Here is a 26,842-nt window from a genome sequence, read left to right as displayed (position 1 = left end):
TAACCAGTTGCCTTTGAGTTAATCCAAAGGGAGGTGATCCTGAACGGCCCTGACCAAACCATGTGAATCACTTAAGAGAAGGTCTAGACCTTCCCTGATGTGAGAGACCCTGAGACACAGAGACGCTCTGTTCATTGCTCGCCGTTCCGGGCTGAGCTGTGTCCCCTACTCATACAAATTCATGTGTTGGAGTCCTAACCCCTGATACCTCAGAATGTCACTGTTTGGAGACAGGGCCTTTAAAGAGGCGATTTATGATAAAAGGAGACCATCAGAGTGGTCCCTAAATCGATTTAACCGTTGGCCTTATAAAAAGAGGAAATAGGGACACCCAGCGAGACGCCAGGAGCATCTGTGCAGCGAGAGGACCGTCGGGGGACACAAGGCAAGGGAAAGAGAATGGCCAAACCTCAGAAGAAACCAAAGCTATCAACACCTCGATCTCAGCTTCCCAGCTTTTAAGACTGTGAGAAAATGCATTTCTGTCGGATACGCTACCTGGCGTGTGGTGTTTTGTTACGGCAGCCTTAGCAGATGCAAATGCTTGCCTTGGAGAAGCCGGCTGCCGTAAACGCTACCGGCACAAGGAAATGAATTCTGCCAAGAACCTGAGGAGGCGTGGAAGTGCCTCCTTCCCTAGCTGAGCCTCCGGATGAGACCGCCACCCAGCCGTCACCCTGATTCCATTCCCGAGAGACCCTGAGCCGAGAATTCTGCCGTGCCGTGCGCCCGGACTTCTGATCCACAAAACCTGTGAGGTAGTAATAAGTGTTGTGGGAAGCCACTAAGTTTGTGGTCATCCATTACGCAACATGGAATCCAAACCCACCTTTTATGATCCAGCCTTGAAAGTCACAGCACACTCTCTGTTGTCTTTTAGTTGGGTGCCAGGGAGCCATAGGCCCACCCGGGTTCAAATACTGGGACTGGGGGTATGGCTTGCTGTGGCCAAGTTTGGAAAATACACCCTGTGGCACCTGCATAATTGAATTTTAATTCATGGCTCATGCGTTGAAACCGTAGCTTGCTTTCTGCATCTCTGCCATCTTACTTTACACTACACGTCTTCTCCAGTGGGTCCTCACAGGGGCTTCTACTGAGGCTGCTTGAACCCCGCTGAATGATGTCTGTCTGTCCCTTCAAGGAGACACGACACCAACTGGTATCGGAATACCTGTGTATATCGTACAACAGGCTTTTCCAAACACGCTGCCCGCGCTTGATGACTTGATGACATTTTCTCGTGATGCTTGATAGATAGAAACAGTTTCTCATCTGTGTAGATTTTCCTTCACTCCACCTTGGCTGCTCCTAGCGGCTGGATCCATTGGCACAGCCCGGGAAAGCTCGAGCAGAGCGAGCTGACTGGAAGGATGCGCCCTGGCACCGAGTGCGGTGGTCTCCAGAGTAGGCTTTCCATGAGCTAGCCCCCCGTCTCAGGTGCTCCCGGTGAGAAAGGGCCTTGGAGGACATTCAGGCCAACCAGACATCTGGGGCTCAGTTCCCTTCTACAACATCCCCACCTAGTGGACCTGCCAGGGTGCTTCTCCAGTGGGGATAATAATAACTTCCAGTTGCCCCAGGGAAGGAAAGGGCAGGTTCTAGCCCCAAGAAAGAGGCCATTCATCAGCTTGAGTCTCTAAGCTGCTTTCCTTGACCTCTTTAGCAAGACAATAGCCTGGACAGCCAGACAGGGTCAGAAGAAAAGGATTCTCTAAGTTCCCCCGGTGTCATTATGATGTTAGAGTTTGGCTGACTAGATCCTAGAATGTCATCTACAGACAGAGGAGAAAGAAGCCATGGTCTGAGTCCCGGGCAATGAGAAATCCATTCATTCCTTGTACTTTGGGAGATTATGGGAGGAAGAGGAGAGAGGCAGGGGAAGTGGAGGAGCTGGCCAAGGTCCTGGGGGCTGGGGTGTGCTGTGGAGGTCAAAGGGAGGGCCAGGGACTCTGCAGAGCCATGATACATTGCCCCATGCATCCAAGCAGAGGCTGACAGGATCTAGGAGAAGCCTACCCAGTGGCCTCTTCCAAAATGGCGCCAGGTGCCAGACAGTGAGTCTGACAGAGCAGTACTTCCAGCCCCAGGAGATCTCAGTGTTTATGTGCCCTAGAGAGGACACCAGGGGACGCTGAGAGGGCTGGCAGAGTGGCCTGTGGGGGGGGGGGGGGGGAAGAGGCCACCGCAGGTAGGCACCCGCGACTGGGGCAAATGGCCAAGACCCAGTGACGGGCCTGGCCAACACCATCTGATGTATACCGACCGCTCAGTGAATGTGAGGCTTTACTCTGAGCCCTTTCTGTTTGTTATCTCATTTAATCTTTGAATTCATCTTGTGAGGTAGGTACTGTTGTGATCTGAATTTTGCCGATGAGGAAATCACTCAGCAAGATTAGATAGACTTGGTCAGAACTTAGTAGTCCCAAGGCCAGGGAGCAAACCAGGGCAGGGCAGAGGCTGGGGAGTATCTAGAAAATTCTGCATGCATGTGAGGACCCTTCCTGAACCCAACTCCCACTGTCACAAAGACCCTAGAAGTTTTCCTGAAGGGGAAGCCAAGAGGGAAGAAATCTGGAACACTGCATTTTACTTGCCACAGCCTGAGTGATCTAATGAGACTATTGTTGGATTACAATGAAGTTACGGGATTGGCCTACATTTAGTTTACTCATTACCCACCCAGTGGGGTGCGGTCCATAAAAAAATATTAGGTCAATTAGAGACAAACTGCAGAAGCTTAATGTTTTGCATGTCTGAGTGGAATGCAAGTGAATGTATGACTTGAATTCATTTCTTAGCCTGGATTGTATCTAAGGACCTATTTAGTCCGAACTTAAGGGTCAGAAAGTCCTGGGTTTAAATTCCAGCTGAGCTACTCACTTGCTGTTTGACTCTGAACAACCTAACCCTCTAGGGCTTCATCTTCACATGTAAAATGATGACCACAAACATATATGGTTTAAAGCAAAGACCAGGAAACATTTTCTATTAAGAGGCCAGAGAATGACTTTGCAGGTCATAGAATGTCTATGGCAACTATTCACTTCTGCTCCTAACGCACAAAAGCAGCCACAGACAATACTTAAGTGGGTAAGCATGGCTGTGTTCCAATAAAACTGTATTTACAAAAACAGAGTGCCAGATTTGACCCAAGAGGCTTAGTGTACTGACCCCTGGGTTAGAGTATAGGCTGCACGATAGCAAGCAGATCCCCAAATACAGTGTCTTTGTTGAGACAAAAGCTTTTTTCTCACCTCTGTTAGCCGTCTGGAGGTGAGCCACCTTTGGGATCCGGGTGCTTTCCACCCTTTGCTCCTCCCATACCTAAGGAATATTTCAGGAGTGGCAAGGACAAGGCTGGAGGGGCTGGAGCTGAGCAAGCAAGGGGAATAGGGTAGGCGACGAAGTCGGAGAGGTTGTGTGTGTAGGTGTGTGAGAGAGAGACACAGACAGACAGGGGCAGCGAGAGTAGCTTAGGGTCTTGTAGGCTGCTATTGGGGCGTGATGATGGCATCCCGGACTTTTCTTGGAGCCACCTGATCTGAACTACATTTTAACAGGATCCCTTCAGCACTTTGTGGAGAACAGACTGGGGGTAGTCAAGGAGGCAGTGGGAGACCAGTGAGGTCATTGAATTATTGAGGCAAGAGACAACGGTGACAAGGAATGGTTACATTCTGAACATATTTTTTTTTCATGTTTATTTTATTTTTAAGAGAGAGAGAGAGAGTGTGTGCAAGCAGGGGAGGGGCAGAGAGAGGGGGAGACACAGAATTGAAGCAGGCTCCAGCCTCTGAGCTGTCAGCACAGAGTCCAACATGGGGCTCGAACTCACGAAGGGTGAGATCATGACCTGAGCTGAAGTTGGACGCTTAACCGACTGAGCCACCTAGGCGCCCTCTGAACATATTTTTTAAATGGAAATGTGCTTCTTTTTTCCCTCTGGGAAGATTCATGAGTTTATTCAGCTTATCCAAAAGTGACCCTCCCAAAACTTACAAATCACTGGGTAGACCTGACACGTTTGGGATCTGGCCACAGGCCTCAGGGGACCACTTAGTTTCCGCGCCTCCTGTAGCACATGGGTCCACGTGAGCAAGCACCGCATCTGTTTTGTTAGACTCTGAGTCCGTAGTGCTTACTTAGCACAATGCCTGACACATAGCGGGCTCTTAACAAATATTTGTCGAATGAATGAATGAATGAATGAATGAATTTGCCCTAACAAAATGCACACAAATGCAAGAAAGCACATTGTGTGCCAACGAAGCAAGTATTTGTGTTACCTTCCATGCTGATGAGCAGCTTTGCTTCGGGAGCCACCTCCGTGGGAGACAGAGGGAGCAACAGGGCCAAGATGGCAGTGTTCGCACAGCTGGCTCAGGCCAAGTTCAAGGGGCCACAGCTTCACAGGCCTTCCGGTTGTGCTTTAATAAATCACAAAGCCATAGGCTTTTACAGTCTTCAGTACTTGGGACCAAGATGGTCACGCTGCAAATTCCAAGGGGCTACCAGGTTCAAAATCTTCTACTTCGAAGACCCAGCGGAAGCAGGACATTGCCAGGTCTACAACTCTTGGGCAAGACATGCTGCGATGGTTAATTTTATGTGTCACAGGGAACCCAGATATGTGGTTAGACATTATTTCTGGGTGTGTCTGCGAGGGTGCTTCTGAATGACATTTGCATGTGAATCAGTAGACTGGGCAAGGCACTTGCCCTCCCCCATGTTGAGGGGCCCTCATCGCCTTCATTAAGGGCCTAAATAGAACAAAAGAGCGAGCAAGGGAGAAGTCACTCTCTCTGCCGGATGGTCTTAGAGCTGGGACTCTCATCTTCCGTAGCCTTCAGACTCAGACTAGAATTTGGACCACTGGCTTTCCTGATTCTCCCCAGATCTTTGGATTACGGACCTGGGGAATCCTCAGCCTCCATAATTGCATGAACCAATTTCCTATAATAAATCTATCATCTCTCTCTCTCTCTCTCTTTTTCCAATTGCTTCCGTTTCTCTGGAGAACCATGGCTAATACATATGCCATTTCTGGAACGTGGCTTCCCACCTAAAACACAGTGATGTTAGAAGAGGCCTCTAAAGGATTTCGGGCCCACAGGCACCATGTGTCTGGACCCAGGCCTGGTCTCATGTGTCCTGGACAGAAAGTGAGTAGCTGGCTGGTGGTGGGGGACAAGGGGTCCCGATCGGCGGCTACTGATGGATAAGCAACATAGAGAACATGGAGGCCAAAAAACCCACCAGGTCTGGGGAGCCCTCACTGCAGTGAATCACGGAGGACCTGTCCAGCCTCTCATAGTACCCGCCCAGCAAAACAGACGGCCTCGCCCCTCTTGTGTTTGCATCCTCTACTACATACGTATGCTTTACCTTGAATGGTCTTACGGAAAAAACATGGGCTTGGGAGTCAAACATGTCTGGATCAGCACCTGGCACCTACAAAGCTGTGTTGTTCTGTTTTGTTTTGTTTTTGCATTTGTGAATTAGAGAGGGAGAGCAGCACAGCGGGTGAGCATACACTCTCCAGTGCCAGACTGTCCCAGGTTTGAAGCCAGGCTCTTCCACCTACTGGCTGTGTGACTCCAGACGAGTTCCTTAACCTCTCTGTGCCTCTGTTGTTTCATCTGTGAAAGAGGGGTAATGATCGGACCTACCCTGCAGAATCGGAGAGGATAAGATGAAAATAAACCAAATAGGCATAAAGCCCTCAGAAAGTACCCGGCACTCAGCAAGTGCCGCCTGAAGGTTAGATATGATTAGTATTTTCGGTGTAACTTTGGCCAAGTCACATGAGCTGAGTCCCAGCTTCTTCATCTGTAAGAGGATGATAACATTGGCCCTGCCCATTGGTCATGAGGGTTAGATGTAACAATGCATAAGTGATGTAACCTATGCAGGCATAGAAACTAAAGTGACAATGGGGGTCATTCTCCCCAACCACACTTTGTGCGGACAGTACAGTTCAGTGGTTAAAAGTGTGGGTTCTGGGTTGGGGTGGCCAGATTTGGCCAATAAAAATACAGGATGCTCTGTTAAATTTGAATTTCAGGAAAACCAAGGGTAAGTTTTTTTAGCATATGTTCCACGCAATATTTGAAACATTCTTCTTTTTTTTTAAATTTTTTTTTAACGTTTATTTATTTTTGAGATAGAGAGAGACAGAGCATGAACAGGGGAGGAGCAGAGAGAGAGGGAGACACAGAATCTGAAACAGGCTCCAGGCTCTGAGCTGTCAGCACAGAGCCCGACGCGGGGCTTGAACTCACGGACCGTGAGATCATGACCTGAGCTGAAGTCGGACGCTTAACCGACCGAGCCACCCAGGCGCCCCAATATTTGAAACATTCTTATACTTAAAAAAAATGCTTGTTGTTTATCTGAAATTCTAATTTAACTGGGCAGCCTGCATTTGGAACCCCATTCTGAAGGCAAACTTCATTGTGTTTCTATCCCAAGTCTTATTTGCTGTATAAAGTTGAGCAAGTGCCCTACCCGCTCTCAACCATAGTTTCCTGACTTTGCCGGTCTTTAGCTGTGCATCCCAGAGAAGGCCTCAGCCTCTCTGTGCCTCCATTTTTTCATCTGTAAAATGGGGAGATGAATGTGCCTGCCTCATAGAAGAATAATGAGAGGAGGGAGTTAAGCCATATGACACTACCCAGCATGCAACAGATGCTGGCCATCACTCCATCAGTATTATTTCAGTGAAAACAAATTGAGAACTCTTTTAGGGTAGGCGACACGCTGGGTGTTGGGGAAATAGTGGTGACCCACACAGACCCAGTCTCTAAATTGAAGGCTTTCTCCTGCCATGGCCTCCACGACTTTAATGGTTATAGAAATTTCCTATCTTGGGGCGCCTGGGTGGCTCAGTCGGTTAAGCCGCTGACTTCGGCTCACGTCGTGATCTCGCACTCCGTGAGTTCGAGCCCTACATCGGGCTCTGTGCTGACAGCTCGGAGCCTGGAGCCTGCTTCGGATTCTGTGTCTCCTTCTCTCTCTGCCCCTCTGCCTCTCATGCTGTCTCTCTGTCTCTCTCAAAAATAAATAAACATTCAAAAAAATCTAAAAAAAAAAATTTCCTATCTTTAATTTCCTAACAGCCACCAAGCGTTGGTTTGAATTCACTTATGATTCCCTTGCAAATGTCCACTTTTCCATTCCCCTGGGCCATCATGACTATAAATCATTGTCTTGTGATTCCATGCTTAGAAAGAGCCAGGGCTAGAACCTGCTCGTTGGAGGGTTTTACTGGGTTATTTATTGTGACAGAAAATGCAAATGGGTTGGCAGTAAACATAAGGGGAAAAAAGCCACCTCAGCAGTACAGGCAGAACGTAAATGCAGATGGAAACGGTGGGGAGACAGTGGCATTTTTAGTAAGTAGAGCAGATACTCCACTTTGCTGAAGATATGAAATGCCAGAAAATTCTCCTGACTGCCTATGTTACTGAAAGACACTTCAAGTTGACCTGCTTCTTCTTTCGGGACCCCAGAATGACATTACGTTTCGCTGTATTTGGTGCAAAACAGGCTGATGGCAAAAAGGCCGATGGAGTGGCAAATCACACCCTAGAAGGGGATCGTAGGGGAGAACAGAGCTTTGCTGAACTCCATCAACTTCCAGCACCCGCAGACAGGATCCTCTCTTGGGGCTGACAAGTTTCTCTTCTCTACTGGTCTATCTCATACCAGAAAGATCTTTTCCAAGTGGCTGGAAATACATTCCCCTGGTCTCTATGGACGACTTACAAAGAGAGTAAGAAAACAGGGAGCCCTTGTCACCCAGCTCTGCTCATGGATACAGACACATCGCCACGTCCTGAGTTGTCGATGTTAGCAGGGAGAAGACTTCTTTCCTACTCCGGATGTTTCCTGCCACGGAGAGGGAGCCCCAGGAACACAATCATTCTGGCACCAACTCGCACGTTTCCTTCTCTCCACCCGAGACCAGGCGGGATGTCCTAATGGGACCGGTGAGCCAGAAGGAGAGACCGGCGTGCTGAAGTTGAACCTCATCCTCTCCCTCCTGCTCAGCCTGCAAAGAGCAAACGTGTCCCTTGCTCCTCCATTCCATGCACCTGTGGCCAGGTATGTGTGTCTGTTTCAGGGTTCAGTGTTAGCAAACCCACCTGCGTGCACAGAACGAGTCCCAGTCTCCGACGTAAACCTCATCGACAGTAAAGGCGCTATTCTGGCGTTTTATGATTTTTCAATGGGGACAGTTTCCAGACAGAGAAGAGGTCTATTCGAGCTGATGTAACAGAATACCGGAGACTGGGTGGCTTAACAATATTTACTGCTCATGGTTCTGGAGGCTGGGAGTCCAAGATCAAGGTGTTGGCAGGTTTGGTGTCTGGTGGGACCCTCGTCCTAGCTCGCAGGTGGCCACCTTCTCCTACCTCCTCACATGGCTGAGAACCAAGAAGGAGGCCCTATGTCTCCCCCTCTTTTACAGGGGCTCCTAATCTCATTCATGAGGGCTTCGGCCTCATAACCTAATCACCTCCCAAACGCTCCACCTCCAGATACCCTCCCGCTGGGGATTAGGCTGCAACATAGGAATTCTGGGAGAAACAAACATTCAGCCCACAGCAGCTAGGGACAGAGTCATGTCCGATCCTGGGAGTTCACAAAGCTATCTCTGAGGTATCGTGAATGGTCTTCAGTCATCAACATCCTTCTCTAGGTCGGCCACGACCCACAAAACACAGGCCAAAGCCTCACTGTCACGAAGAAAACTTCCTGGGAGTGGTTAAGGAGGTGAAGGCAATTACATTCCTCTTCCGTATTCCATTCCTAGTCAAGACTCTGCTCAGATGCCTTCCACCTAGAAGGCCGTAGAAATGGCACCTGCCCCTTAAACAGTGTGTGAAGGGGGAGAAATGGGGTTGTGTGTGTGTGGTAGGGGGGTATGGTGGGGATGTGTGTGGGGAGGTGTGGGGGGAAAGAGAGTGCACTGGGGTATGGTGTAGTGTGGGGTATGTGTTTATAGCAAGGGGTGCATTGGGGGGTGCGTTGTGTGTGGGGGTACGGGGGTGTGTGTGTGGTGTGTGTATACGTGTATGTGTAGTTGTGCTTATGATGTGAGTCATGGGGGGCGGTGGTATTTGTGTATGTTGGTTCCTAAACTTTCTCAGATCAAGGGCTCATCAGCAATCGTGGTGCTACAAGCCATTAAAAATGGGGTACGGGTCATCAACCACCCAACAGATTATTCCCAAACTAAGCAGCTTAAAGCAACAAACACTCGTGATCTCAGCCTCTACGGGTCGGGAATCCGTGAGGGCCTTAGCGGCACAGGGTTTCTCATGAAAATGTAGTCAGGACGGTGGCCGGGTCTGCAGTCATCTGAAGGCCTGACTGGGGTTGATGTATCTACCTCCACGGTGGTTTGCTCATGTGGTGCTGGCTGATGGCAAGGGGCCTCAGGTCCTTCCGTGTGGGCCTCTTAACAGGCTTCTTAACGTCCTCACAACATGATGCTGGCCTCCCATGGGGAGCTAAGAGAGAGCGAGAAGGAAGCTTCACTGCCTTCTAAGACCTATTCTTGGAAGTTACACACCGACACTTCTGCCACATTCTATTCCTTGGAAATAAGTCCGGAAGTACGGCGTGCGTTCACGGGAGGGAAGTCAGTCTCCACCTCCCAAAGGGGGGGGGGCACCAAAGAATTTGTGAACCTGGGTAACACGGTGCAGAGAAAGAGAAGCAAAGGCAGAAGAATCTTAAAATCTATTGGATGCACTATGGCCGGAATAAAATATATTACTGTTTGAGCATTTAGACCTTTTTTCCCTCCACCCTCTTCCTGGGAAAACCCATGTGGAGAGATGGGACGGAGGCCAGGCAGCGGATGGAGTGGTGGCATATGGGAGGGGTTTTGGAAGACTGGAGAATCAGGAGGGGCCGCCGTGGAATGTGAGCTGCTAGAAAACATCTCCACTGGGGGAGACCGGCCTGAAGCAGCAGCATGCGGAGGGTGATGACCAGGCTTTCCTCTTCGTTCAGGGAAACAAGGAGAGACCAGAACTACTTGTAATTATTCCCTGGTTTGGGGGTTGCTTCATTAAATTCTACATTGCGGTGAGACTGGACCACCTGGGTCTTCTTACTTTCTCAAGCTACATTCACATTCCCCGAGCATTTCCACCGCTACTGTAAAATGGTGAGGAAGCACGATGTTTAAAGCTGCTTAAGTGCTTCTGCATCTTTCTTAAGACGTTTGTATTCTCGGGACCTAGCACAGCACTGTTCACATAGTGTCACGACTCGAATTTTCTCCTGAGGCCCCAACCTTCCTTTCACATGCCCTTCAGCACACAGCACCCTTGAAAGCAAACAGGGAGATGATAGAACTCACTGGGTTGGCGACACAAACTGGGATCTGTCAGCCCTACCACTGGCGATGCCAATTGGGGCTCTGGGTCAGTTCTGGGGATGATGCATGGGCTGGGGTGGGGCATGGAGAACTGGGCAGGCTTCTTGCAAGATGAAAGAACCTGGCTGTATTTTTTCTCTTGGTTTCTAGTAGACATCTGGGGACATACGCAGGAGAGTGCTCTTCAGGGCTCCCCTATAGATTTCCGAAAGTGCTGGGAATTTCGGGGTAGCACTTAAATTACTGTACGCCTCTTCCTGTGTTGCCTTGGCTTGTCGTCTGGCTGAAGGCAGAAGCTGAGATTTAGCAAGAGGCCGCCTGGAGCAGAGGCCAAGAGGTGGGGCTCACCTAAGGCCCTTAGTCTCAGCTCTGCTACCCAATTTGCTGGAAAAAGTCATTTGTGCCAATTAGGCCCTGGTTAGTAAGGGGTTGTCCTGTCTGGGAGGCAGGTAGAGAAGCCAATCGTAAGAACAGGTGATCAATGAAAGTGACACATTGGTCACGCCTCCAATTCTTCTTAGACAGTTAGTCCTCAATTAGCTCTCTGAGAAATACAGAAAGTGAGTGTACTTGCCTTGCTAATGACCGCATGGTCAGGACTGAGCAATTTACACAGCATTTTAGTTCCAAGATTAAATGCACTGAAATATTGGGATTAATGAGCTTCTGACTTGCAGGTTTGGAAAAATTCAGTTCTTTTCTGTACTTCTCCACAAACACAAAACAATGATTCAGTGGTCAAGCAATAGAGAAAAGGCCATTCTCCTCTCTATCCTGGTCAGGGGTACTTGCTCCGGCCTGAAGCAGCCCTTCCTCCTATGAATTTATTATCTGTATTCACAGTACATATTTCACTGGAATGCACTGGGCCTAGGTCAATGGCTTTTTATGGTTAGATACCTATCAGGTAGATACCTGATCACCTGGGTATCCATTCTCTTTGGTTGGTGCTTGTGATGGACACACTCTAAGGTGACCCCCAACCCCATGAGTCCTTTACAATCTCCTTCCTTTGAGGAGTGACTGCAGGACCTATGAACTGCTTCCAACTAATAGAATAGGGCCAAGGTGATGGGATCTCACACCTATTGCTCCTGATGACCTTACAGAAGCTCACAGTTATGTCATGAGAGGATCTATGGGGAAGACCACTGGCATGGAGCTGTGTGTGACTCCCTAGGAGTTGAAAGAGGTCCCCAAGTTGAGAGCCTGAAAAAATATGGGGTCCAGAGACCCGAATGAGCCTGAAAGGAGATGCTTACCCGGCTGAGCCTCCAGATGAGACAACAGTCTGGCTGACACCTTGAGGGCAGCCTCCTGAGACCTGAGCAGGGGATCGAGTTCAGCTGTGCCAGGACTCCTGACCCATGGGGACTGTAAGCTAATGACCATGTTCTGTTTTAAGCCAGTATATTTGTGGTCATTTGTTGCATAGCAATAGAAAATTAATGCAACCCACATGCCATACCAGTAGTTAAATAATTGGTAATCACTACTAACTGTTTCTTTTATTGCACAATTAGCCACACACTGCTTTGTGATGCAGAAACACCAGCCCCGGTGTTGTCACTATAGCTTCCCATGATGATCACTTTTCCTCTTAACTAGCTTTAAGCTCCCTGAGGGCAAGAACTCTGCCCTTGTACTTTTTAAAAAGCCCCACAGTGTATCAAAGTAATTGACCCACAATAAGTACACAGTCATACGTGATTTGAGGTTTTGACCCTTCATTTGTCCAATGAAACCAAATGGGTCTAAAGACACAGACACATGAGGCAAACTTTCACTGCTCACTTGCTGTGTACCGGGTTAGAGCCCAGACATGCAGAAAACAAGACAAAAGTCTTGCCCTCAATTTGTTCATGGTTCCACCCAATCAATGGGATCCCATCTTGTCACCATGCAGAATCAGAGGATGCCCAAAGATCCCCAGAGTTCTTTGTCAATCCGTCAAGATTATGATCGTGCAGATCAGGCAGAGGTGTAGCTGTGAAGTCCTTCAGTGACTTTGTAGTGACTTTTTAGTTTGCAAGTAGAAGCAAAAGTCCCCCTGCAGTACCCATCTTCCATTTAAACAGGGAGTAAGCCACAAAGATAAAATGGGCATGCTCCACCCTTCCACAATAGCCCATCATGCCCTCAAATCTGTGACTCAAGTGGGCATATCCATATTCAAGCAGACCAGAGATCAAAGCCATATTAGGCATGAGCTACTTTTTATTCATAGACTTACAGAATATATCGACTTAGGAGGCATGTTGTTTGTTAACTGTATTTACCAAAAAGAGTTAAATATATATTTAGCCTTAAAATGCATCCATTGTAGCTTGCATACTGCAAAATATGCTTTCATATACATATAAACTATTCTTATTTTACCTAAGTTATGCATCTAAGATACATAAAAATGGTACCGAATGGCATATTGGCTTATTTTATCACAGTTCTTATACATTCCTGATAGTCAAAGGGATTGATTGGGAATGCATAGTCTCCTACCGGAAAAAAAGGTAGATTCTGAAACAAGTAATGGAAGAAGGTAAGGATAAGAGTGCCTCGCTAGGTTTAGATCTCAGTAGCTTTACAATTCAATTCTTATTTCGATTAGCATTACAACTGGCTCTCTTCATTAAAAATTGGCTGTTAATTTGCCTGGTAGTCCCACCCTCTACTTGCCTGGCTGAGGCAAAGAAAATCGTGATGACCTTTTTCCTTCCATCTTACTTCTACTTTCCCCAAAGAGTTTCCTCCACAGCCATCTGCCCTGCTTTTCTGCCCATTCCCTTTAGATTGTCCCAAGTCCGGACCACCTTACTCACTGCGTCCACAATTAGACTTCCGCACTCCACTCCAGGGCTCTCTCTCTTTAACAGAATCTTTGGCCAGTGCCTAATGAAAGAACTCTCTTCCAAAACTACGAGTGAGAGGCTGATACCTCTGTAGAAGAATCAGGAAGCCTGCTAACGGCATATGCAAATAGACTCCCCTCCTGCAGACCTTCATCTCTCTTTCATTCTACCCCCGGTCAGAGAAATTTCCATCGTGAGTGTTCCTGGCAACCAAACCTCCAGCATCCCACGCTGATTTCTTTCCTAAAAATACACAGCCTCTCACTCCACGGGGAAGAAAAATGCAACACCGGCATTTCCAGCATGCTCCCCGAAGGCTGATTATGACCCGGAGCAATTCATCATCACTCGTGCCTTTGAGTTTTTAGTTTTTCCCTCATAGAATTCTTCTTGTGTATCTTGTGGACATTGTGACAAGAACCAAATGTGTCTCGACCTCAACATCCCCACCGGAGCTGTGGAGGGAGGGGAAGAGAGGGTAGAGAAGCAGCCGTGCCAGCTAGAAACCCTCTTTAGAAGGGACAATTATCGGAAACTTCTGGAAGACTTTCAAGAGTGGGGCCTTGCATGTAATAGCAGTTCCGTAGCATTGAATTGTTAAATGGACCAGTTGATTAAATGGTGTCTATTCAGCATTATTCTCCTTCTGGCTATGCATATTTTGCTATATTTTTAAAATGTTATCTCAAGGTGCTGCTATATTCTGAATCACGATAAAAAGTCTTTATTTGGAAGGCATGTCAGACTGTCACAAAGAAAACACAAAGCCTGCTGTTGAGGGGGAAACCTCCGCCTCGGCCACTCACTACTGGATAACCTTGAGCAGGCAACTGACTTCGATTTTTGCACCTACTTCCTTCCCTCTGAAATGAGCATCCTGCCCGCCAATGAGCTGAAGAACTATTTATTAAACAAATGAGCTGGACACAGATGTACACTGAAAACATATAAAGCTTTGCTGAAATGCAGGGTGGTCTTATTATCCGCTGCCCGAGGACACAGAGCCATTCGCGCCTAAGGCTTGTTTTTAGTCTTCATGAGAGATCTGTTCCTGATCCCATGCTTTAAGGCTATGTGGCGTGGCCACTTGGCCACCTGGAGGGACTCAGCCTAGCCACAGAGACTGTAAAGAAGAAACAAGCTGACAAGATGGGAACCAATGGGGGATGGGAAGGCATGGACAAGAACAGCCCCGCCTACAACGATCTTCACAGGGGACGGTCCCACGTATCTCTCTGCTTTGGGTTTCTGGTGTTGTTGGTTTGTTTTTCTCGTCTTACGTTATTACTGGGGGAAAAAAAAGCTTCTTGCAGAAATTGTTTAAAACTCAAGGGATGCCTGGGAGGGAGCAGTGGGATTAATGAAGCAAAGCTTCCACCGACTTGCGCCAAGAACATCTATGCTCCTTCAGCAAGTCGGCCAGAACAAATAGCTACTCCCTCAGCACGGAGACTCTTGTAGGCTGCAGACTCTGATCTGGTCTCATTTTGTCAGAAGGAAAAGAAAAGAGAAGCTGGTTGTGGCTGCGGGGATTGCCCACCCTCTCGCCTTCACCCAGCCCCCAGTTCCCTCAACCTGCCTTCGACCTGCCAGCGTCTCACCTGGACTCAGCAAGAGCCCCTCTCCCCGCCCCGTAGCTGGGAAGCTGGTGCCTTGCTCGGGAGAGGCAGCCCTGGGAAGAGGTGTCCCGACTGCCTTCTCCACAAGCGGCGGCAATCGGGAGCGTCATCTCGACCTGGCACAAACGCGGGGACCGTCTGAATGTCCCCTACATTGTTTGCCAAGTGCCTGTGTTTCCGCCTGGGCTTGTCGGAAGGTTCCATGTGCCAGAAAGAATTGTTTGCCCCTCCTCACCGCCGGAGAAATGCCAGAGCTGCCCCACTTTCGGCCTCCGATGTGGGGATCGGGGCATCTGTAGTCAATTCGAGTAAACCAGGAAGGCAAAAGAACGCATGCGGAAGAGTGACTTTGCACTTAAAAAAAATGAAAACAAACTGCTTTTCTCCTGTGGGTTGGTGCTTAGTAGGAAAGTTTCAAGCAGCAATCTGCCGTGTGCGGCTGACCTCCTTCATTAAAACCCCCGGTGTCCTAGGCTGAAAGCCCTCAGCCTGCAGTCCCAGAATGGACCCAGGAGTGCTGTTGCAACACCGATGCTATTTATTGCCTTCATCTGCATTGCTTAAACACCAGAAACAACAACGCATTCACATTTGTAGCGAAACATCTACCTACTCGTGACTTGGCAAACAATCGTGAAAAAATAACACTGCAGTACAGCATGATTGTGCTGATTTCAGGGCGACAAGAGACGTGGTCGAGTTGCTCTTTCAGAGCCACTCCCCAAATCCACTTCACATCCTCTGAAGAGAACCAAGCTAATCGGGCAGCGCATGCTCTGGGAACCTTCCACAAAACCAGGGCCCATGGGCTTCCCAGTAATCCACACCAGAGAAGCCCATTTTGACATAGGTGCTCTGGCCCCCTGGGTGCAGGCCTGGCGTGTGGGGCTCCGTGTGTCTGGCTGCAAAGCCGGTCCCTGCTGATCGGCCTGAGACCCTCAGCCTACTGGGGATGAGCCCCTGCCAGTACATGGCCCCCGTGTCAGCGTCTGAGCCCCAGGGGGCTTTTCTGTGCTACGCTCCCGGGACAGGAAGGGGCATTAGCGGCATGAGCACCCTGGGTGCTGCCATCTGGTGCCTCAGCCTCTCTGGGAGGGCTGTACTTGCAGCAGCAACATTAGCAAATCAACAAAGCGGGACATCGTATGAGTAGGGAGGTAGGCAGGTGGGCAGCTGGTAGGTTGGTACTCAATGATTTCTAAGAGTAAGTTGCCCAGAGGGCAAAGCCATGCACAGATCAAAGGGCCACCTCTAGGTTTTCAAAGTCCACCGAGACTTGTGAAAAGTCCTCTTTTGATTCCATAAAATCTTGCTTCAGAAATTCTACCAAATGCTCATCAGGCGGAAATACCTGTTCTATTGCTTTGAAGGATGGGATGAAAAGCACCATTCAGTCTTTGGCCTGTCTGCTGGTTACCCACAAACTCAAAAGAATGGGTTCAGGGAAGCAGCTGGGTCAGGGAGAGCATCTAACAAGCGGTATTGCTCTGGCCGCCCCGGGGGCTGGCTTTGAACCACAAGGAAAAGGGGAAATGCCTTTGTCTCACTCATGGGCCTACAGCCCGCGCTGGGCCTAGATATGCATCAGCAGAGTATTCTCTTTGTGGTAAAGGAAGCAACGTCCAACATTATTTTGTTAACACACCCATGATGTGCGTCTACGTGAGCCAATGAAATAGCCAACGTTCTGCTATTAAGGGGGATTCAGGAAACTGAAATGGCTCAAAATAGCATTGCTGAGTGTTACCAGATTTTTAAACGAATCATCAGCAAATCTTTTCAGCTGACTTTGGCTTTAAGAGTTCTTACCAAAAGGATTGCTAAAATGGAATGAGAAGGGCCCATAGTTTGGTCTTTGTTTGTTTGTTTATTTCGTTATAAGAGCTATCCCATCTTATCCAACTTTCTCCTTCCTCATTAAAAAAAAAAAAAAAAGCACGTTACTGTCCTAGATGGTTAAGAGCTAATGCTGTACTCTTTTCTCAGTGACAACAGGCTTTAAGATGTCTTTTTAAATGGGAGAACGGACACGTCATGCAATTAGCCAATAAATGCAATCCCTGATTAAAATGTGAGTTCTAAAATTTTGAAAACTTCTAACTATTCCCCCAGTGCGGTTTTAATTTCAGAGCTCTGAACTTGGCTTCTTTTTGCATTTGCTTCTTGGTCGCTCTCCTGTGAGAGCCAGGGCTACATGTCTTTTAAATTCACCAATCACACCTTCACAAACTTAAGTCAACGACTATATGTTCAAAAATCTTTGTTTTCCCTTTGAAACTGGATGCAAAAAAGAAATCTCTCCTGTCGGTGGAGACAGCCGTGAAGGAACGAGGCGCTTGCACATAAATCTCCTTAAATTTTGTGAATAGCTGCTTTTCCTTATCCCACTGATATATCTGGGAGAACGTATAGTCACTCCCCAGGGCCAGGTAGTGGTTATCTTTAAAAGAAAAGGGCTGCAGGGTCATGGCCCCCCGGGATGGAAGAGCCTGGATCTCCACAAACCGCTTACTATTCCACTTCATGACCCTGGAGTCCCCGATGAAGCGGGTGAGGGAAAGGTAGAGGGCATTCTGCATTCTAAAGCTTTTCACGGCCAGTACGTCCTCCATGTTGGGGATATCACTGTGGGGGACAAACTTCTTAGAGCTTTTATTCCACTGGAGGATGATGGGGACCTGGGAGCGGCTGGACAGAATCAGATGCGATTTCCCGTCTATGTCCACAAACTCCGCATCCGTGTCCCTGAACCACTCGTGCAGAGACTGGTAGGAGTAGAATCCTTTGCTGTTCCATTTATACACTGTGGACAGCCCAGCTTTCGAGCTGTCTGCGATGACGAAGAACGTCTCGTCCTCGATCTGAAACAACTCGATGTCGTTGGGCTTGGAAATGCGGGAGACTTCGATGTCTTGGAATTTGACAAACTTGGTCCAGCTCTCGTCGTATTTGTAAATGTGGGAGCCGCCGAAGAGCTGGGCCACCACCACGAAAACCTGGTCGTCAATGAGGATGGCCTTGCAGCCCACAATGGACTGACCTGTGCCCCGGGAGAAACGAGAGGGGATTAGGGCACCGCGGTTAAAAACGCTCCTCCACAGCGAAAATGGGGCCCTTGTGAACTGTAAAATGGGGAGAGATGTAAAGAAATGGAAGGAATGGAAAACCGGACAGCCGACGTGCAGAACGGTGTGGCGGTTTCTCAAAACACTGAACACAGAATTACCATGGGACCCAGCAATTTCACTTCTGGGTCCAGAGCGAGGTCTCTAAGAGATTTGCACAACCGTGTTCGTAGCCGCGTTATTCACAACAGCCAAAAGCCAGAAGCAACCCAAGCGTCCACTGATGGATGAACGGATAACCAAATTGTAGTACGTACACACAATAGAACATTGTTCCACCTTAAAAAGGAAGGAAATTCTGACACATGACACATGACAATATGGATGACCGTTGAGGGCATTATCCTACGTGAAATAAAGACAGTCACAAAAAGATAAATAACCTATGATTCTACTTATATGAGATCCCTAAAGTAGTCAGACTCATAGAGACAGAAAATAGGACGGTGGTGGCCAGGGGCTGAGAAAGAGGGGAGAGAGGAGAGTTAGTGTTTAATGGACACAGAGTTTTAGTTTTTTCAAGATGGAAAGAGTTCCAGAGATTGTCTAACCAGCATGGTGAACGGCACTTAATGCTACTGAACGGTACACGTAAAAGTGGTTAAGATGGTAAGTTTTATGTTAATGCATATTTTCCCACAGTTAAAAAAATTTTTTTTAATTTTTTTTTAATGTTTATTTATTTTTGAGACAGAGAGAGACAGAGCATGAACGGGGGAGGGTCAGAGAGAGAGGGAGACACAGAATCTGAAACAGGCTCCAGGCTCTGGGCTGTCAGCACAGAGCCCGACGCGGGGCGCGAACTCACGGACCGCGAGATCATGACCTGAGCCAAAGTCAGACGCTTAACCGACTGAGCCACCCAGGCGCTTCCAGTTAAAAAAATTTCTTAAACTTAAAAAAATATATATGTGTCTCCACAGAAACAAGTGCTGATCACCTGGTGTCTTTCGAGGCAGGAGCACAATTCAGGAAAACCACAAACACCAAATGAACTGTCTTCATGCTATTCAAAAACGTATTCCCCAACTCCATAGAGCAGGATGAAACAAATGGGAAGTTGGGGAGGGAGGATAAAAAGGTAGGAGTCAGGTCTCAGAGACATGAGGAAAGGACTGTCACAAGGGCTCTTTGAAGACACTTGGCCTCTTCTGATTTCTAGAGCCAAAGGAAGCTGAATGCTGGCGGAACAGTGTTAAACCCTGTGGCTGTAAGCAGGTGGCCCAGGATGTGAAATGCAGCACGTGTAAGCTTTCTGACCTTGTGCCCGTTGACTCTCTGTGCTCAGGCTCCTCGTCTGTAAAATGACGATGCTATTACCCCTGACCCGACAGGGTTAGTAAAGACTAAATGAGAAATTCATGGTTGGTGTTGTTAGAACAGAGCACCCCTAAACAGGAAGTGGTCAATGATTAGTAGCTATCATTACTGGATTATTGAATACAGGGTCTCGATAATCAAAAGATGTAACCCCTTTAAAGTCGCCCATAGCAGGCACTGCAAAAACACCTGTAGAATGATCACTGACCTGAATGATCTAGCTCGGGCAGCACAAAGCCAGAACTTTGCTGCAAAAGGGGACCTCTCCTGTCCGGACCACCTCCTACCATTTTCTCCCCCACCCAGACCCCCGAGCCTTCTCCCAAGTTCCTCCCTCCAGCCAGCAAGCAATAGGACCACTCACATCCATCTAGGTCATCTGATTAAAAGTCATTTCTTTCCCCTAATTTTCTAGGCAATTGGGGCCAAAGTGAATTTGGTCTGTAAATTACAAGGATAATTATCCAATTTCTGTCCTTAGTATCAACTTTGGGGGCAGACGGTGGGTGGATTTTTGAGGGATATTTACTTTTCCTGGTCCCTTTCCTCCGTTTCAAACTAATTATTCCTTTTCCCCCCGGAGTATAAAAGTTTTCAATGTTCATCAAAGCAAATTTTGAAAATAACGGGTAACCATTAAAAAGTGTGTACTATTGAGCAGGCACTATACTAAGTACTTTACATGTATTTATTCATTTCATGCTTACGACAACCTTATGAGACCAGTATTATCATCATCATCATCCCCATTTTATAAGGGGAAAAGTGAGGCACAGAGAAGTTAAGTAACTTATACAAGGCCACACAGCGAGTATGTGATAGAGCCGGGGACCTAAATCCAGGTAGTCTGGCTCGAGTCTACACTCAACTACCAACATACCAAAAAGCACAAAGAGGAAAACCAACATCACTCGTACTGCAAATGCTGAAATAACACTTCGTATCTTGATAAATTTCTTTAATCGTTAATCTGTGCACATACCCAAATTCAAAATTTAAAAATAAATTTCGGCTCCAGGGCACCTGGGTGGCTCAGTCGGTTGAGCAACTGACTCTTGATCTCAGCTCAGGTCAGAACCTCACAGCTGATGGGTTTGAGCCCCGCATCAGGCTCTACACTTACAGAGCAGAACCTGCTTGGATTCTCTCTCTGCCCCTCCCCAACTCACACTCCCTCTCTCTCTCACTCAAAATAAATAAATAAACTTAAAAACATAAATGTGGGTTCAAACATTTTTTTAAATTAAAACTAAAAATAAATTTGGGCTTATAGGATACGTGGGCTTTTTATAGTCTACTTTTTTTTGACTCGACTGCTATGATGTAAACGTTTTCCCCTGTTATTGCACCTTCTAGAACTTGAAGCTTTAATATTATATGGTATTCCATCGCATGGGTGTATCCTATTTTTAACAAATCCCCTATTGTTGGACATTGCAGTTATTTCTAGTTTTTCATTATTGTACGTAACATGCTTCCTTGTAGTCTTTTTTGAAAACCATCTGGCGGTATTCTTAAATGCAGGCATTGCCGTGCTAAATGTTGGGCACGCTTTTTTTTTTTTTTTTAATTTTTTTTTTTTTCAACGTTTATTTATTTTTGGGACAGAGAGAGACAGAGCATGAACGGGGGAGAGGCAGAGAGAGAGGGAGACACAGAATCGGAAACAGGCTCCAGGCTCTGAGCCATCAGGCCGGAGCCTGACGCGGGGGCTTGAACTCACAGACCGCGAGATCGTGACCTGGCTGAAGTCGGGCGCTTAACCGACTGCGCCACCCAGGCGCCCCAACGTTGGGCACGCTTTTAAGGCTTCTGGATTTAAACTACTGAACTGCTCTTCGGAAGCCGCCTGACTCCACCCTGACAACACCAACAGAGTGTGTACTCCTGCTCCCCTTCCTGAGTGGCCTACCTATGGAGGTCCCTGCGACCCAGAAGTGTCCCACAGGCCTGCCAGTCTGTCTCAGCTGCGGGGCGCTGTGAGAGAGACAGAAAGAATTCCTTTCTTGGAGATGTTCCAGAACACCTCTGTCCAGGCGAACACTTTTAGCCTATAGAACTGTGAGTAGAGGCAGAAATCACCGTGCGTGTGTGTGTGTGTGTGTGTCTTAGCGTAGGGGAGAGAGTAGAGCCTAGAAATCAAAAGGCAAACAAAATAAACCAAAGACAGGAGAGCTGAGAAGAGATGTAGAGAGAAAAAGGAGACGTAAAGTGTGAAATCTTGGGGTGAGCGTCACAGTGGGTTTCCTTCTCCTCCCAGCAGCAGCAGATCCATGGCTGAAGCCGTCCCTCCCGCGCATGCGCATCACGATCTGCAAAGGGGGACGCAGGTGCCCCTCCCAGTCCTCAGGGCCCCCGTCTGGCCAGGCATGGATTGAGGAGACCGTGCCCAGCCCTCGCAGACTCTGGGATCACTCCGTGATCAGACAAGATGACAAATTACATGCATGGCCCGTGAGGGGAAAACGAGTCCGTGTTTCCCTTGGTCTTGTTCAAGGCAAGCGGCTGCAGGGTGGTGGGGAGGAAGCATTCCAGAGGCCACAGCAAGTATATTTGTCATGTGCCCGGCTCATGAGCACTTAGGGCTCTCCTTCACGCCAGGCCGCGCTCAGGGAACCACACTCCTTCCTGCACCGAGGGATCCAGGCTGTTTCTGGAATCACCCTCTTCCCCTGCTCCCTCGGTCATTCTACGCTGGCCCCTCCTTTCCTATGCTGATGAAAGTTATGGAGAAGTTTTAGCTGAAGTGAAAGAATTAGGCTCTGGAAGGGGGGAGGAGGGCTGCCCCTTTTTTTATCCCCAGGTGACAAAACTAATATTCGCTGAGGACCTACTACGTGCCCGTCTGCCCCGGGCCCCAGTCAATTCTCGTGGGTCCAATCCGACGATGATCCCATTTTACAGATGAAAGGGGCTCTTGGAACCAAACTAACTTTGCCAAGGTCACTAGCTGGAAAGATCTGGAGCCAGTTTCATCGAAAACCTGCCTGATGTTGGAGCTCACAAGTTTAACTACCTCACTGTTGTAACCCGTTTCTCAGGCTTGGCTGTGAAGAGGATGTAGGTGGGCTTTGTGTGGGGCTGCCCAGCGCTCATTAGATTGAGAGCGAGGGGCTGAGGAGTCCCCAGAAACTAAAAAGGCCCCACCTTGGCTCTCACCTTGGCCACACCCACTCCGACCTCACTGAATGCTTCCCACCCACCGCTGCCCCAACCCACGCCCCGGCCCAGGCCATCAGCACCTGCTCGGATTCCTGCAACAGCTTCTCAACCAGTCTCTCTGCTTCTACCTTGGTCCCCTGTCCCTGCCACAGGCTACTCACAGCCCAGCCCCCTGTGCCGGGCACCTGCCTCATCCTGGGCAGCCCTGCCGACCTCTGCACGAAGCTGTGCACTCAGATTAAAAACCCAACTCCTTCCTCTAACCTGTTAGGTTCCTCTAACCTGTCCTTGTCTGCGGCAGCTTTCCCTCTGGATCATTTTGTTCAGGCCAGAATGGCCCCCCGGATGACCCCAACAGGAAAGGTACCCTCCTGCCTCCGGACCTTTGCACTTGCCGTGGCCTCTGGAATGCTTCCTCCCCACACTGTCCACATGGACCAACCCCTCATGTCCCACCCGTCTTCTCCACGAGGCTTTTACCAGTCTAAAACGTCAACCCTCCCATGGCCGGTTCTTCAAAACTTCCATCCCCACCTTCCTTTCCCTTCTTAGTGTGTTGCCATCTGCTGTGTTATCTGTATCATAATTATTTGCCTTTCTTTTTATCTCTCGCTCCCATGACAGTACAAACCCGTTGGGGGTGGAGGTATTCATCTGGCCTGTTCACTGCTGTGGCCCCAGCACCTACATCATGCCTAGCTCAGAGTAAGTGCTCAAGAAATCATTGTGGACAAATGAATGAATGAATGAATGAATAACTTGACGACTGTCGGGATGCAACCAGCTGCAGACTGTCAGAAGGGCAAGTGGAGGGCCGTGCTGTCCCTTCCTACCCAGGTCAACCTGACAGAGGAAAGGGGTGAGATGCATCAGTGACAGGCCCTGAGCTCTGCCCCCAAAGTGATTCAACATGCCTGAGCCCTGCTCTCTTTGTCTGCAAAGGTGTGAGAAGGAAGCCGGCACTGAGAGCTGCTTGCTCTGTGCCTGGCACTCCTTGAATCCGCACAAATATCCATATAAAGTACCTGTGTTGCCCGTTTTACAGATGCGGAAACTGAGCCTCAGAAGCCACAGCCACTTCTTAGTACCTGGCGGGGTCAGGAGTACAAGCCACGTGCATCCGTTTTCAAAACCTGAGCTCCTTATCATCTGTCCGCCGCCTCTCTATTGAAAGGGGCTTTGGTCCTCCCCCTGCGGGCAGGCAACCCGCACTAATACCTCAAGGGGCTGCAGCCAGCTTCCAATGAGATACACCAGCGCCTGGCACCTCACGGGCCCGCGACCAGCCTTGGCAACAAGCCCTGGTGTGGAACCCCCTGCACAAAGCACGGGGGCCAGCTCTCATCCCTCACCTATCCTCCAAGTCTGCAAAAAGAGGGAAGCAAAAAGCATGTGGATAGCAGCCCCCACCCCTCCACCTCCTTTTTGCCTCGAACATGGACTCTGGGTTCCTCGGTACACCTGCAGCGCTCTGTGCTGAGTGTGCACTTGAAGCCAGAGGGGCTGTTCTCGGGATTGTGAACTCAGCACTAGGAAGCCAGGTGGCCCAATAGCAGAGGCTCATCTGACATGGCATCTTCTGAGCTTACGGAGGTGCTCGCGTGTCTCACAGACCTCTCAGTGCTGCAGAAATTAGGCTCATTAGCGTCTCTGTTCTTGGAGGGGGGGGAACGGCACTCTCTCCGCCTCCCTACACCTGCTGCAAAACCGCGCTGCACCCGAGAGATTCCTAGGAGTCTCCTAATCTGGAATTTCTACCTGATATGCTTCTCTGGCTGCAGCAGCAAAACACTGCTCTAACTCCAAATCGGGAACCACTAAGGGCAAGCCTCTTACAGGGTAACAGGCCACCGTGGTGCTGTTTATAAAGTCAGTGTTATTATCAGATTGCACTTGATAAACAAGACGTCTCTAAAAGATGATTTTGACTTTACCCAGTATTTACAAAGCAAGTAGCCCGTTTTTAGCAGCGCTAAGACAATGGGTTCCTGACAGCGTTGAAAGAGGCATTAACTAGGTCTCAACCCAAAGGCACGAATTTAGACAGCCATTTATTCTTACTGTGTTTGTATTTGTGAGAAGGAAGCAGCGACCACCAGGATCTGGCAAGTGTGGGCATGTGTGTGCATGCATGCATGTGCACGTGTACGCGTGAGAACGTGCGTGTTAGCATATTCGTTAACAATCAGCTTAACCAAAGTCGAAGGTATCACTGGGCTGCTGAAAAGCTGTTGAAGTCTTAGGCTGCCACAAGTGATCAGGATTAAGGGATTCTCTGGTGACTTCTCACCACGACCGGAAAATCCCTCCTACAACACGCGACCCATCACCTCTCCGTTTGGAAAGAATCAGCAACAATAAATAAGACCACCACCCTAAGTTTCTGTTCTCACCAATAACTGACCAAGTCGAGAAAGAATCAGAGAGACGAGGGCGGGCTGGAATGTGTTCCGCGACTCTCACCAAGTCAGAGAGCCCAGCTTTTCCTTCCTGGGGAGGACAGAATGCTTCTTCGCCCACCAGCCACAATGAAACGAGGGGGATACATTGACCAAAGCCACAACATACCTGTGATATTGTCATAGCTCCGGAAGTTCATTTCGATATGGTCCCACTCCAGCACCATGCAGTTCTCCATGCTGGGCTGAGCGATGGCCACGTACACGTCGTTCTTGGAGTTGAATGTATCCACTGAAACCGACTGGTAAGGCAAAGTCTGATGAACGACAAAATCTGGGAATGGGTAGTTAAAAAAAAAAAGTCTCTATGAGATCCCTTGTGGGAATTATCATCCACCATCACCCTTCTACCCTTTTCCATCATTGGACGTGAAGAGGACCAGGAAGGAGGGAGGACCGGAGAGAAGCAACACACACCTCACAGCGTGCTTCATTCTGGTTGATTCCAGAAGGCTTCTCTGCCTTGTACAGGATGATGAATGCACAGCTTCTACATTCTCTTCTCTGAGACAAATAGCTCACCGTTTGGCTACAGGATCTCAAAGTTTTACACAAATTTCGGTGAGACCTGGCTTTCAAAACCACAAAAGACCACCCCATAGCAACATTCCAGAAATGATCATGCAAATTACTCCGGGAAGAGAGCTGCAGTGGTCACACCGGTTTGGGAAATGCTGTCTTTCTAAGCCTTCTTGGACCGGCCTGGTAGCAAAAAACCTGTTTCATTTTGTTTGTGTGGAGTTTTTCAAGCTTACCTGCCAAGGCGATTGTGTATAACCCTGTTATATTCCCACGCTGTGCCTTACTCCTGGGGGGAAACACCCCCACTCCAGGTTCAAAACCAAAAGTAAACTCCCCAGGGCCTCCTGGGTGGCTCAGTCGGTTAAGTGTCTGACTTCTGCTCAGTCACGAGCTCATGGTTCATGAGTTCGAGCCCCGCAGTGGGTTGTGCTGATAGCTCAGAGCCTGGAGCCTGCTTCAGATTCTGTGTCTCCCTCTCTCTATGCCCCTCCCCTGCTCATGCTCTGTTCCTCTCTCTCAAAAATAAAATAAACATTAAAAAAATTCTTTTAAAGTAAACTGCCCGAAGGGCACACTGCAGTTTCGGAAACCACACCAAAGGCTCTGATACAGTGTCAGAAATTTACAAAGCCCACAGTGCAGGGAAGTTAACCAGTATGTTCACCAGTTACTGGACTCGGTGCCGTAAGAAGTGGCCATGCCTGAGATCTGGACAGTGTTCTGCAGCTCAACGAGCAATTACTACAGATCTGTTAGATTTTCAAGCCACACAGAACTGTCTTATTTGACCACGTGTTGTATTCTTACATTTAGCGCTAACACTCCTCATCCCTTTTGCTCCCCTGAGCTACCACTGACTCACTGTGTTATCTTGGTAAGGATGTACAAGTTTCCCAAGGAACGGGGTGAGTTTGCCCCAGGACACAAGGACAGTGAGCGTGTGGGGAAGCCAGAGAAGAAACGAAGAAGAAATTTAAAAACAAACAAACACACACCAAAACACTAATAAAGTTTAAGGTAAGTGATTTCTTCTGCTAGAGATGTTTCAATGTGTGCTGCTTTTTGGCAGGCTAAATGCACCCTGGTAAAAAGATGGTGGACGTCTGGCTAAGGGAAGTCTTTCCTATGAGAAAACCCTGGCGTTGACCATCTCCTCCCCACCCATCCTTAGCCCCGCCTGCACAAGCCCCAACTCTTCTGCAAAGCCTTCCTGGAGCCAATACCCAGGACTCTTTCCTAACTCACTGGATTCATATTAGGCACTGCCGTTTAAATCTTATTCTTCACGATGACTGAATCTCCAGCATAGCGACTTCGGCGTTGGATTTGGAGAAATGGGGAAGATCTTACAGCCCCGGGCCATTTTACAAGGCCAGACGCTGAAGCT

The 26,842-nt window shown here is 48.5% G+C and overlaps 1 protein-coding gene across 2 annotated transcripts in view; it reads right to left on the bottom strand.

The window, feature by feature from the left end:
• Nucleotides 1-12,598: 12,598 nt before the first annotated feature.
• LGI2 (leucine rich repeat LGI family member 2) overlaps nt 12,599-26,842 on the bottom strand; it is a 31,872-nt gene continuing 17,628 nt past the window's right edge. For both annotated transcript variants that reach the window (XM_025922107.2, XM_086705313.1), the window contains exons 7-8: nt 25,043-25,207; nt 12,599-17,907 (exon numbers count right to left, since the gene is read on the bottom strand). In XM_025922107.2, coding sequence (XP_025777892.2) covers nt 17,090-17,907; nt 25,043-25,207 — 983 coding nt within the window. In that variant the 3' untranslated portion in view covers nt 12,599-17,089. The remainder of the gene's footprint in view (nt 17,908-25,042; nt 25,208-26,842) is intronic.

The sequence above is a fragment of the Puma concolor genome, chromosome B1 (genome assembly GCF_028749965.1).
Source record: "Puma concolor isolate L17-30 chromosome B1, mPumCon1.1.hap2, whole genome shotgun sequence".
NCBI lineage: Eukaryota > Metazoa > Chordata > Mammalia > Carnivora > Felidae > Puma > Puma concolor.
Note: the sequence above shows the minus strand (reverse complement) of the source record. Positions and strands in the feature narration are given on the sequence as shown.